The sequence below is a fragment of the Camelus dromedarius genome, chromosome X (assembly GCF_036321535.1).
Source record: "Camelus dromedarius isolate mCamDro1 chromosome X, mCamDro1.pat, whole genome shotgun sequence".
In the NCBI taxonomy this organism is placed as follows: domain Eukaryota; kingdom Metazoa; phylum Chordata; class Mammalia; order Artiodactyla; family Camelidae; genus Camelus; species Camelus dromedarius.
Window position 1 is genome coordinate 41,341,552 of NC_087472.1, and position 14,765 is coordinate 41,356,316.

Genomic DNA, 14,765 nt, shown 5'->3' on the forward strand with positions numbered 1-14,765 from the left:
ACTCATTCTATGAAGCCACCATTACCCTGATATCAAAACCAGGCAAAGACACTACCAAAAAAGAGAATTATAGGCCAATATCACTGATGAACATAGACGCCAAAACCCTCACCAAAATTTTAGCAAATAGAATCCAACAACACATAAAAAAGATTATATATCATGACCAAGTGGGGTTCATCCCAGGGACACAAGGCTGGTTCAACATACGCAAATCAATCAATGTAATACATCACATCAACAAGAGAAAGGACAAAAACCACATGATCATCTCAATCGATGCAGAAAAAGCATTTGATAAAATTCAACACCCATTTATGATAAAAACTCTCGCCAAAGTGGGTATAGAGGGAACATATCTCAACATAATAAAAGCTATATATGACAAACCTACAGCCAGCATAGTACTCAATGGTGAAAAACTCAAAAGCTTCCCACTAAAATCTGGGACAAGACAAGGATGCCCACTATCACCACTCCTATTCAACATAGTCCTGGAAGTCCTAGCCACAGCAGTCAGGCAAGAGAAAGAAATCAAAGGGATCCAAATTGGAAAAGAAGAGGTAAAAGTGTCATTATATGCTGACGACATGTTACTATATATAGAAAACCCTAAAAGGTCCACACAAAAGCTACTAGAGCTGATTGAAGAATTCAGCAAGGTAGCAGGTTACAAAATTAACGTTCAAAAATCAGTTGCATTTCTTTACACTAACGATAAATCAACAGAAGAAGAAAGTAAAGAAACAATCCCCTTTAAAATAGCACCCAAAGTAATAAAATATCTGGGAATAAATCTAACCAAGGAGGTGAAAGAATTATACACAGAAAACTATAAACCATTGATGAAGGAAATTAAAGAAGACTTTAAAAAATGGAAAGATATTCCATGCTCTTGGATTGGAAGAATCAATATTGTTAAAATGGTCACACTGCCCAAGGCAATGTACAGATTTAATGCAATCCCTATCCAATTACCCAGGACAGATTTCACAGAACTAGAACAAATCATAATAAAATTCATATGGAACCATCAAAGACCTAGAATTGCCAAAGCATTACTGAAGAGAAAGACAGAGGCTGGAGGAATAACTCTCCCAGACTTCAGACAATACTATAGAGCTACAGTCATCAAGACAGCATGGTATTGGTACCAAAACAGACATATAGACCAATGGAACAGAATAGAGAGCCCAGAAATGAACCCACAAACTTTTGGTCAACTCATCTTTGACAAAGGAGGCAAGAATATACATTGGAATAAAGACAGTCTCTTCAGCAAATGGTGTTGGGAAAACTGGACAGCAGCATGTAAAACAATGAAGCTAGAACACTCCCTTACACCATATACAAAAATCAACTGAAAATGGATTAAAGACTTAAACATAAGACAAGATACAATAAACCTCCTAGAGGAAAACATAGGGAAAACATTATCTGACATGCATTTAAAAATTTTTCTCCTAGAAGAAGTAAAAGTAAGAATTAACAAATGGGACCTAATGAAACTTACAAGCTTCCGCACAGCAAAGGAAACCAGAAATAAAACAAGAAGAAAACCTACGGAATGGGAGAAAATTTTTGCAAGTGAAACCGACAAAGGCTTGATCTCCAGAATATATAAGCAGCTCATATGACTCAATAAGAAAAAAATAAACAACCCAATTCAAAAATGGGCAGAAGACCTAAACAAGCAATTCTCCAAGGAAGACATACAAATGATCAAAAAGCACATGAAAAAATGCTCAATATCACTAATTATCAGAGAAACGCAAATCAAAACTACAATGAGGTATCACCTCACACCAGTCAGAATGGCTTTCATTCAAAAATCCACAAATGACAAATGTTGGAGAGGCTGTGGAGAAAGGGGAACCCTCCTACACTGCTGGTGGGAATGCAGTTTGGTGCAGCCACTATGGAAAACAGTGTGGAGATTCCTCAAAAGACTAGGAATAGACTTACCATATGACCCAGGAATCCCACTCCTGGGCTTGTATCCAGAAGGAAATCTACTTCAGGATGACACCTGCACCCCAATGTTCATAGCAGCACTATGTACAATAGCCAAGACATGGAAACAGCCTAAATGTCCATCAACAGGTGACTGGATAAAGAAGAGGTGGTATATTTATACAATGGAATACTACTCAGCCATAAAAACCGACAACATAATGCCATTTGCAGCAACATGGATGCTCCTGGAGAATGTCATTCTAAGTGAAGTAAGCCAGAAAGAGAAAGAAAAATACCATATGAGATCGCTCATATGTGGAATCTAAAAAACAAAAACAAAAACAAACAAACAAACAAAAACAAAGCGTAAATAAAGGACAGAAATAGACTCACAGACAGAGAATACAGACTTGTGGTTACCAGGGGGTGGAGGGTGGGAAGGGATAGACTGGGATTTCAAAATTGTAGAATAGACTACACTGTATAGCACAGGGAAATATACACAAAATGTTATGATAACTCACAGAGAAAAAAATGTGACAATGAGTGTGTATATGTCCATGAATGACTGAAAAATTGTGCTGAACACTGGAATTTGACACAACATTGTAAAATGATTATAAATCAATAAAAAATGTTAAAAAAAAAAAGTCAAAGCAAACTGCACGGCTCAAAACCAAACAACAGCAACCCTGCAACGACTATGCCCATCCATGAGACATCTTTGCAGTTCTTCCTTCCAAAAATTAAACCGGACAGGGCCAAACATGCCAAGAATTCTAATAGGCAGATCTTATATAGCGCTTTATTCTACAAAGCAGTTTATTCGGTTTAATCCTCACAGTGAGCTAGTCATCTCAGCTGAGGAGACAGGGCTTTTGCAAACTGAACCAGCTTGCCTGCAGGAGGCAGAATAATAGGATAGAAAGAGCAATGGTTTTAGAATCATGATAGATTTCGTTCTGAGTGTCGGCTCTACTACTCTGCCACTGCCAGCCGGATGACATTGGGCAATCTCTCTAAGCCTCAGTTTCCTTATCTGTCAAATGAAGATAATCATACTTATTTCATAGGATTGTTGTAGGATTCAGTGAGATAACATATATAAAGTACTTGGTACAATCCCCAGCACATGTTAAGTGCCAAACAAAGGATAACTTCACCATTTCCCCACTGATCCTGAGCAAACCATTTAACCTCTTGGCCACTACATTTTTACATCCATACAATGGTAATGACAATATCTACTTAACAGAGTCACTGTGGTGATGAAATATATACAATTTTATGCACAGGGAATGAGGTGTCTACATATGCATACACTTCAATTTGAAAGGAAATAGCAGAAACACACCTAGAGCCTAGATCTTCTCTGTTGAGTCCCCTTACTATCCGCAGGGCTAATACTCTTAATTCTATTATCCTAATACAGAAGAAAATTCTCACATAACTGCATTGAGAAGATAGAAATCTAGAAGTATCTGTAAAAATTAAATTTAAAAAGAAAGTTTGCCAGTTACCTGAATTAGGGCCTCACTCAACATGTCTTCATTAACTTCCAGAATAATGTTTTTTATGTCTTCATATGGCATACGATATGATCCTAGGAAGATAGCTAAAATAAAAATTGATTTTATTAAAAATAGAATAGTATCACAATTTTAAAGTCCTAATAAATACCTGACTCCCACTTTATAGACTCAAAATGTGAAATTCCTGTCATTTACGTTAATTCACAGATTTATGAACAAACAAAAGTAGTTTCCATTTGATGGACTACGCCACTCATCAAGGCAAAATGGTCTATTATCTCAGGTTCTAATGTGTACAGCTCATGCGTATTTATAGTCAAGATAAAAACTACTAACAGCACCGATGACTACATGCTTCTGCGTTTTAGATTGAGCTAATACAAAATAACCCATGAAAAGTTAGAAATTTTATTTCAAGTTGGCCTTTAAATTCAATGGAGAATTTACTGTGGAGATTGTCAGATACATCCAACATGGTACTTTTGGGGAATGACAATAAAGTAACCCAATGCAGAAAAAAAATCGTATCAATCTACTTTGCAGTTCTCCCACACGAGAAAAAATTAAAGTGTCTGAATCATCAGTGTTCCCTGCATCCCTGCTGACATTCAAGAGGTATGCCATTAGCTGCTTTTATGTTGAATCATGATGTCCCTAGACAACCTTTTCTTAATTGGGTATATATTATGTCATATTGGAATAATTCAACAAATTATTTCTAGAAAAAATTATACTTACTTAGAAAGCATTGTTCAACAATACGTTCCACTTTAACCTCCACTAAACATACTTGTGAAAGAACATTCGTGTGTTCTTATCACCAGAACATGAATATGTTCCTAAGAATTTTTCTGCATGGAAAAGTCTATATGACTTCACTGGTACCTAAAGAAAACAACACCCTCCTTGTCTAGGCAAATTATTATCTAGACATAAACACCAAATGAGATCACCATAAAACCAAGTAAATAATGTTGATGGATATCAACTAGCAATTAATTACTGTTTTGTTTTTTTTTTTAAGTACTGAACATCCATGTTATAAAGAAAATGGACTGTCAGGTAAGCGATGCACACATGTAAAACAGCTATCAGGAGACTGCTTTTCTGACAACAACATTCCTACTGACAGGAAAATGACGAGTTATTTATTTTCATCTGATCTCTATATAGCCCATTCCTTCACAAAATGAACTCCCATGGTATTTCTTTGCATAATTAGAAATGCTTGATGTGTTGAAATTTCTCATGCATGGTGTTTTAGTATCCTCAGAATATAAACACAGTGTATCGTGGTGACAAAAAAAAAAAAATACTGAATTCAATACAGAGGGAAGACTGCGTTAGAAAACGTGAGGCCTGAGCAAATGAAGATGAGTTGAACTGCCCAGCTGCGTTAGCAAGAGCACACTGAATGGCTGACTGGTTTGTTAAAGGCTTTAAGGTTCACTAACTGGTTTTCAAGTGCAGTGGTTAACAATTTAACTAACTCACATCACAATTTCTTCAGTTATAAAGGAACAGGAGTACAAGGATTTACCCAATGTGACTAGTGAGTACTCCAAAATTATCACTCCCGGGCCTAGGCAGATGGAAAAAAAAGTAACACTTTTCACCGTGTTCCCTCTCACCGTGTCCTCTAACAATGCTTAATTATCAGTACTGTCCAAAACTTTCTTATTTATAAGTTTCACCTGGCCTGGCCAAGGCTAAATTATGGTGGCCTCCATTCTGGCTGAATGACAAAAAGGCAGCCCAAATCAGGTTTACACAGAATTTTGTTTGTAGGAGATGCTAAATATACCCATTCAAAGAAGTTACAACTTTGTTTAAATACATCCAACAGCCCCTCTCGCCACCACCATCAGCACCACTCCCCACGCAGAAAACATCACATACACAGATTCTGGGCTGTTTTGGGATCCAAAATTCTCAACTCTTTCACTTTCTTCTTTGCAGGTAGGGTCTTCTTCTCTTCTAAAGCTTCTGCATTCTTTGAAACTGAAAGAAAAATGTTGATTCATAAACAATTAACAGTGTTAATCCAAATACACGGGATAACATTTGTAAGGCATAGTAACTACATGAATAAAGCTCATGCTAAAATCAATAAATGGGTTTCTTTCATTAGTTCAAGGAAGAGGATAAACATAAAAATATAGACCTGTTTAGAGGTTTCCCTACAAATTAAATATCAGCACTTAAGCAGAAAAGATAAGCCAAATAGGACCAAAAATCGATCGCTGCTTCTTACCTAATGCGCAGCATTAATTACTCCTTTCCATGGTTCCTACTAGTAGGCAGCACTGGAATTAAATTTGGACTAATTGAGGAAAAAGGCAGACATGCGTTTATCTTAAAATATGCTAAAATGTAGGCAGGTCTTTAATTAAGTGAAATTGCTTTAAAGATATCTAAGGTAACTTGAAGTGCTAAACAGGTTACTATAAAAACCCCACTGAGACAGCTCTGAAGAACAGAGATGAACCATTTGCAAGTTATACAACAGTAGCACCTATTTGGATACCAATAATTAACAAACCTCAAAGACATGGTGTCTTTTGAGTCAGTTCCCTTTGTCTGCTCACCATTTCTTAATGCCCCGTGCTTTCTTCGAACAAAAGATTTATTTACGCTGTATTTAGAAGGGAACCTTCTAGTTCGCAACAGTTAAAATGTCCTGAAAGTGTGAGGAGTGGCAGTGCCAAGGAGTGGCTTTAGGCGCCCCCCATCACCTCCATCAGCCCTCCCCCAAACCGAAGTGAAAAACAATGTGCTAGCTGTTATGAAAACGAAGCTTTATGTCAAATCCCTAAACAACTCCTACATAGAAATTCTACAGCTACCATCGTATTTACGTGTTGGCAGTTCAGCTCTTCTAATATTAAAAACTGGGTTGTAGGTAATGAGACCATGAAAGAATATAAGAAAAGTAAAGCCAACTTTTTTTTTTTTTTTAAGTCAAGTAGAGTGATATGCTCTTGTCCCCAGACTCTAGCTGCTAAACTTCATTACCACATCCTATGGCTATAATCCTGTTTCTTTATGACTTTTAAAAATATAACTTCATTCTGAGGCAATCATTATTTTTATCCATTTAATTTATCTGTTCCTTGTTAAGGAGATCACAAATGAGTTACTGATTTTCTTTAGGGGAAAAGTAACCCACGACCACAGTACTCTTTTTTTGCTAAGGTATATGTTCACAGTTGTGAGCATCTGGAAAACTTTCTAGAATTGAGTAATGGCTATTACTGCCTTTGGCTTTCTTGTCTTTCAAATCATTCCCTAGCAATCATAACCACAGACTTAGATAAACAGAGAATTTGAAGAGAGGCAATGATATATGAAACTTATCTAGATAGTATTGAAGCTTTCATATATTAAAAAATCTATTGTTTTCATGACTACAAAATGCCACTTGTCCTAAAATGTTTTTATTCCATGTTTCTAATGCTTACAAAATGTAAATATTCCATAACTTAATTCCATAATTCGATTCAAACTTGAATAGATATTTCTCCAAAAAAGACGTACAGATAGCCAGCAGGTTTATGAAAAGATGCTCAGCATCACTAATCATCAGGGAAATGCAAATCAAAACCACAATGAGTTATCATCTCACATCTGTTAAAATGGTTATTATCAAAAACACAAAACATAAGTGTTGGTGAGGATGTAGAGAAATTGGAGTCTTTGTATACTGTTGATAGGAATGTAAAATGGTATAGCCACCATGGAAAACAGTATGGAGATTTCTCAAATAATTAAAATAGAACTACCATTCCATCCAGCAATCCCAGTTCTGGGTATATATCCAAAAGAATTGAAATTCAAATCTTGAAGAGATATCTGCATTCTCATGTTTATTGCAGCACTATTCACAATAGCCAAGATATGGAAACAATCTAAATGTCCATCAAAGTATGAATGAATAAAGGAAGTGTGGTATATACATACAATGGAATATTATTTAGCTTCAAAAAAGAAGGAAATCCTGCTATATGCAACAACATGGATGAACCTGGAGGACACTATGCTAAGTGAAATAAGTGAATCACAAAAAGACAAACACTGCATGACTACACTTATGCGAGGCATCTAAAATGTCACACTCATACAAAGTGTAGAACGGTGGTTGCCAGCAGCTGGAGGGAGGTGGAAATGGGGAGTTGCTGTTCAAGGGGTTATACAAGTTGAATTAGTTCTAGAGATCTATGGTACAACATTGTGCTAACAGTTAACAATACTGTATTGGGCACTTAGAAATTTGTTAAGAAGGCAGATCTCATGTTAAATGTGCTTATAACAATAAAAATATAAAACTAAATTAATTTTAAAACTTAAATTATAGTGATTCTATCATTATTTGAAATTACTTGAATGGGACTAAAGAGTTGTGTTTTTTTTTTAAGTCTCAGTCCAAAAACTTCAAAAATTGATTTTATCATCAATGGCTGTATGATCCTCCGGTTCATAATGAGGCCTCCAGTCACACGTGATCTCTCTCTGTGCAAATGAAAACCCATATAGCCACTGGATTTGAATCTGATGGATTCAATTAATTTGAGTGCTTAAATTGGCACTGCTAATTGACCAAATAATAATGAAACATTATAAAATACTGACTGTAGGAAGATAATGATGTAATAGTAAAGTCATTTGTATTATTATTAAAGATATGTTAATGTCCAGATACTAATTATCTAAGATAAAATGCCCGCTGAGTATACTTATATTTCTTTTAATACATGGATTTTTACATACAAGTGTACTGTAAATGTATTCCTTTACAACTGAGGGACGTTCATCAGCACAAGTAGAGTAAACATGGTTATATTCTTTCCCCAATCTAATTTAGGCAATGTTCAGGAATCCCCTATTAATTTCTGCTATCCCAGTGGATACATAGAACATGTGACAAGGTGTTTGTACTTTGTAGCAAATATTAAGATATTATAAATGGGTAACAATGAATAATTTACACAGTGATAAGTGACAATAAATCATAACAACATTTTTATAACTAATTTATCTCAAGATTCCTGTAAGAAAGACTGATTCCTAGAATCGGCATCGATACTATTCATTCATTTATTCACTCATTCATCCAGCAAATACTTGTTCAACTTGTTACATATTACAGAACACTGTTGTCTTTAAATCAGCCTCAACTGATGTATTACGTATTAAAAGGAATATATGGACAAGTAAAATGTGACACTTTCTATTAAGTGCACTATATACAAAGCCAGGGTAAATAAGGCTATTAATAGTAGTGTTAAAAAGCATGTTGAAAATTCATGTAGCTACATGCATACATATATATATATATATATGTATGTATATATGTATATTCAACAAGTAATGCCCAACCGTTATTTTAGATATATCATAGAAATAAAAGAATTGTGATCTCTGTACATGCATACACATTTTACCCATATGCATACCAATTCCAGAAGTGATTCTAACTATGTGGAAATAATTTTCTTATATCAGTTGAAATAGATATTATTTTAAGTTTAATCAATGATTTGATGTTAAAAGGAATGCAAGTGAGATAATGGCAGGCAGGCAAAATCTACTATGATTTTGGTGTGATAGCTGCAATGATTTTTCTGTTTAATTATTACCATCTACGCTTTCTTTAAATCATCTTTATCCTTGCATTTCTGGAAATGTTATACAAACATAGCTGAAAAATGGACAAAGGATTATTATATATGTATATACATATATAAACACACATATATACATATATATGCATATGCATGCACACAAATGAGGAAAGTGTAATAATGATCCTAACTGCAATAACAATAATACTGGTAGTAGTACTAGAAGCTACTAGTACTTACTAGTACTAGTTACTACTACAACCACAATCATCACAACCCCCACACCAAAATCAACTTTTATTAAATATCTGCTCTGTGACTGGAAGTAATTTAGTTTTTATATCACCTTCTATGATAGATATTACCACTGTCATTTTATGAGAGAGGAAACTAAGGAACAGGGAAACTGAGTCATTTGCCCAAGGTCATATAGCAAGTCATAAAAAGGTGTGCAACTCCACAAGGAAATCAGGGAAATGCAAGTAAAAACAACCAATAAAATACCACTTCACATTCATCAAGTTGGAAACACCGAAAATGTCTCACTATACCAAGTATGGATGAGGGGGTGGAGAAACAAGGATTTGTGCCAACAGTGGCAATAAAACTCAGGACAACCACCTTAAAACAAACATTTAACAGTGCCAAGTATATTTAAGGTGGGCTCACCATAAGTATAACCCAATCCTTCCACTTACAGGTCAAATGGTCAAGGAGACATCGTTCACAGGAGCCATGCTTGTAACAGTACACAAACTGGAAACAACTCACATACCAGGGATTACGGGACGGGTAAATAAATTGTGGTATATTAATATAATGAAATACAACCCAGCATTTATAGTGACTATACTACAGCTAAACATTTCAACAAGAATAGATCCCAAATATTAGTGCTAAATGGAAAAATAAAAGTGGTGAAGAATGGTGCAGTTTAATAGTGCTCATCTAAATTAAAAATAAAATACAGACGAATCTTATGTATTGTTGACAAATGAGTGTGTATATATATAGCGAAATTATAAAAACACAGGATAGATACTCAGCAGATTAATGATGATGCTTCTCTTGGGGGAGGAAAGTAATACTGGAATAAGTAGAACCCTGGAAACCTCAACTTTATCTCTCATATTTTATTTCTTTGAAAGCAAAGATCTGTAGTAAATATGACTAAATGTTAGCATTTGTTCCTTCTGGGAGGCTGCTCCATGTTTGCCATATCAGCCTGTGCAAAGTTCCATTTTTTTTTCCCAGCATAAAAATAAAAATGTGATTAGATCGCTACTTATATAGATATACCCATTCCTTTTTACAGTTGATAAAACTGTTAGCCATGGTAATCCCAACGACCAAGTGTAAACAGGAAGCAGAAACAATAAGGAAGAAGATTAAAAAAAATAAAAATACAGGTACAGATGAGTCAGTCTGGGAAGCAATCACGATTTTTGCTTTCAATTGTTTTTGCATCCATTTCCAGAGGAATAACACATTTGTTCACCGAACCTTGGGAGGAAAGGCTGATGCAATATGCAGTAAGAGATTGTATTTCCGTCTCCTCTCACAAGGCGCGTGCTGCAGCTGTGAAGCGGCCCCTCTCTGTGTTGTCTACAGCTGTGCACTAACTAAGACATCCCACAGAAAGGTAGATTTCATTCCGACACCTGCATAGTACCTGAAGCCATAGGAATGGCATTACCAGGAGTGTTCCTGAAGTTTAGAGCACATTAAACAAGACTAATGGTTCTAATGGTGGGAATCACACACACATACTTTGTAATGATTTCCTAATTAAAGAACAAATCTTACTGGTTGTAGTTTCGACAAGAACCCCCCAAATCAGGCAGCACATGTTACTGCAAATTAACATCTGCATAACTAATATACTTGTACACCTGTTCATTAAGCCAATTACCGAACACTGCTAAATGTCACCAGAACACTATGTTTAACAACGTGCATAGCTAATGTTGTATATCTTCAATCGGGCCTCGATAGCTAAACAGGTAATGTATATTTTAGAAAGGACAAATAAAGTTGGCCTAGAGGTTTTAAGGAGAGTTTCCCTCATTTGAAGTGACCATTTAAATGCCAAAACAGAAGTATGGTTCTTACCTAGTACTTGACAAATGAGTGGTGGGAGTTCTTCCTGTTAACCTTTAACCTACGTGTAGTACCTTCCTCAAGTTATAGTTAATCCCTTTACGTACAGGTTGGCTCTGGCTTTGTAAGTATGGATTGATCTTTTTCTGGCCATCCCATATACTCAGAGGTCCTCCTGTTATGTTAGATTTCCTAATTTATGTCACAAATCAGTAAGTTCAGCAGTAAACCCCAAGAGCTAAGAGTGTCACACAAAGAAGTGTGTTGAGACAACATAACAGTAAGAATTAGGATGCTAAAACCCAGTACCACTAGGCTAACAGGCATTTCTTGTTGAGAATACAGCTTGGGCATTCATGATATCCAGGCTTTTCTTTTTTAGTGTGCTCCATCTCAGACTGGTACAAGTTCTGCACACAATTCAGTTTAATGCAGAAGGCAGTTCACCTCGTTGAGCACAACAGAGCAAAGTAACACCCCAAAATATTTGAAGCTGGGGTCTTGACAATCCAAGATTTTTCAGTCTGGGTTTCAGGTATAACTGAGCATGTCTAGCAGAAGGTCAGGGTCCTAGATCCCACCAGGGATTTACTCCAATGATAGAAACTTGGAAACTATGTATCCTGAAAAGAAACTTCTCAATCTCCTGGATATTTCCACCAGTTTAGCACAGCCCACACTCAACTCCTTGTCTTATTCCCAAACCCACTTTAGTCTTTTTTCTTGACAAATGGCAACTCAAACCCAATTGTTCAAGCGAAAAAAAAAGGTGGAGTCATCATTGACTTTTCTCTTTCACAGGCCACATCTTGGCAAGTCCAGTATTTTATCACTTCTTCTCACCTCCACTGGTACCAAAGGGTTTCAAGTCATCATTACTTCTAGCCAAGGTAACTGCAATAGCCAAAAAAGCAGTCCCCATTCTTTGCCTTTTTTCACTTTACTCTGTCAATTAATTTTACTCCACTGTTCAGAACCCTCCAATGGTTTTCTGTCTCATTCAGAGTGAAACCCAAAATCCATATGAAAGAATCTAGAATGCTCTGGTTTATATTCCATATCCTTTCCTTAGCTACTCTGACCTCAGCTCTTACGACTTTCCTCTCATTCATTCTCCTGCAGACACACTAGCTTCCTTGGTGTTCTTTAAGAATACCAGACCGACTCCCATGGCAGAGCCTTTGCACTTGAGGTTCTATCATTCCCAGATCTTCCCTCACTTCTTTCAGATCTTTGGTCTGGGTCACCTTCTCATAGAGACCTTCCCTGATGATGCACTTCAAAATCGCCACTCCCTACTCTTGGCACTCCTTTTCCCCTTTGCCTGCTTCATTTTTCTCCATAGCAGTTATCACCATCTGTCATGATACATGTCATCTTTCTTTCTTTATTGTCTATGCCTTCCACTGTGATGTCAGCTTCATTAAAAAAAGTTATTTGTGACTACCTTGTTCACTGTTATATACTAGCACCCAGATCTGTGCCTGAAAAAGAACGGGCACTTCAGTTATTTTGGAATTTAGTTTACATATATATTCTCATTTGTGCACAAAGATTTATGTATAAGGCTATGTTTTCCAGTATTGTTAATAGCAAAAGATTATAAATGTTCATCAACTGGAGACAGATTCAATAAACTATGGCATACCGGGCATTGGGTAAAGTAGCAAAAGATTAGAAATGCCCCAAAAGCTCATCAATAGAAGACTGCCTGATTAAACTATGGTGTGTCCACTCAATGTACTACTCTGCTGCTATATCCATGACCAAGGAAGCTCTTTATGGGATGAGCGTCATAAATATCATTAAATGAAGCAAACACAGTACTCAAGACTGTAAAGTACAAGCTACTATTTATGGGGAAAACAGAGGACAGAATACTTATATGTATCTGCTGGTATATGCTTAAATGTTTCTGGGAAGATTTACAGGACACTTATATGAGTCCCTTCTAGGGAAGGAGCTGAGCAGGTGCCGGACAGAGGCGAGAGGAAGAAATTTCACTCTGTACTACTTCTGTACTCTTAAATTTTGAACCATGTCAATATATCATCAATTCAAAAATGAATAGAAGTTTTGAGAATAAGGCCACCCCTACAGGGCCCCTCGTGGGTAAGGGTCACCCCCCAGGGAGTGAAGATAGTAATTAACTACTGCTGCTGGGACCAACCTTGCCTGGGAGATGGCCCTCCTTTAACAATAAAGCAGGAGTCACAAATCAGGGCAAACCAAATGTTGGCCATACACGTGCTTTGTTCACAGGTGGTTTTACTAGGAAGATCTTTCTAGATTTTTCTGGCTTCTGTTTGTTTGGTTGGTTGTTTTTTAAGAAAATGGGAGATGTAGCAGCACTGGCTTAACCAGAAGAGGTTGGTCTTTAGTTTGCAGTTGCCTCCCTGAAGCAGAACAGGCTCCCCTGGTCCCTACCACCCACACTTGTCTCACATCTGCAATTGCTTTTCTAATTTACATCACTTGCTTGAACTATGTGAATTTGCTGCCCCCGGTCTAGAAAATTTCAGAGTAAGGGAGAACAGCCAGGATCCCCATGGTAGACACCCTCAGGATACCCTCAGAAATGGTAGGAGCGACTTCTCCTGGGTGCTGCTCTGGGGATAAGGATGCCCCTGTCTGGTGCACAAGTGCCTTATATAGAACTATGCAGTATTTGCATATAACCTACACACATCCTCCTGTATAATTTAAATCATCTTTAGATCACTTATAATACCCAATACAATGTAAATGCTATATAAGTAGTTGTAAATACAATGTAAAATGCTATGTAAATAGTTGCCAACATGCCACAATTTCTAGTTTTATTTTTTGGAACTTTCTAGAATTTTACCCCCAAATATTTTCAACCTGTGATTGGTTCAATCTGCAGATGAAGGACCTGTGGATACAGAGGGGCAACTGTACAACCACTCATACAAGAGCTTCTGTAATTTTATTTCTATCCTCAGATTCATATGACCTGGGAAAATACTGGCTCTACATAATGATTAAGAAATACAGCTACCACCAGGCACTGCACTGGATGAATTTGACTAGCAAGGTAGGAATTTGCATTAGTCAGCTCAGGCTACCATAACAAAATACCACAGACTGGGTGGCTTAAACAGCAGAAGTTTCTTACAAGTCTGGAGCCTGGGAAGTTCAAGATCAAGGTGCTGTCAAGGTAGGTTTCATTTTGAGGCTATTCTCTTAGCCTGTAGGTGGCCACCATCTTGCTGTGTGCTCACATGGCCTTTCCTTGGTGTGTGCGCAGGGAGAGAGAGAGTGAACAAGCCTTCTGGTGTGTCTTCCAAGGACACTAATCCTATTGGATTAGGGCCCCACACTTATGATCTCATTTAACTTGAATTACTTCCTGAGAGGCACCATCTCCAAATATAGCCACCCTGGGGGCTAGGACTTCAATATATAAATTTTAGGGAGATACACTCAGTTCATAACAATATTATTATTAATATTTTACAACTGAGGTCACCAGAAAATGTCAAAGATCTCAGAGAAAAGTTTGCTGGCAGAGCTGGGATTCAACCCCAGGCTG

At 36.8% G+C, this 14,765-nt stretch overlaps 1 protein-coding gene across 3 annotated transcripts in view; it reads right to left on the reverse strand.

Annotated features, from left to right (window-relative positions):
* Positions 1–14,765, reverse strand: part of DIAPH2 (diaphanous related formin 2) — a 798,971-nt gene that overhangs the window by 457,254 nt on the left and 326,952 nt on the right. For all 3 annotated transcript variants that reach the window (XM_064482987.1, XM_064482986.1, XM_064482985.1), the window contains 2 exons: positions 5,388–5,489; positions 3,477–3,571 (listed from right to left, as the gene is read on the reverse strand). In XM_064482987.1, the coding sequence (XP_064339057.1) occupies positions 3,477–3,571; positions 5,388–5,489 (197 nt within the window). The remainder of the gene's footprint in view (positions 1–3,476; positions 3,572–5,387; positions 5,490–14,765) is intronic.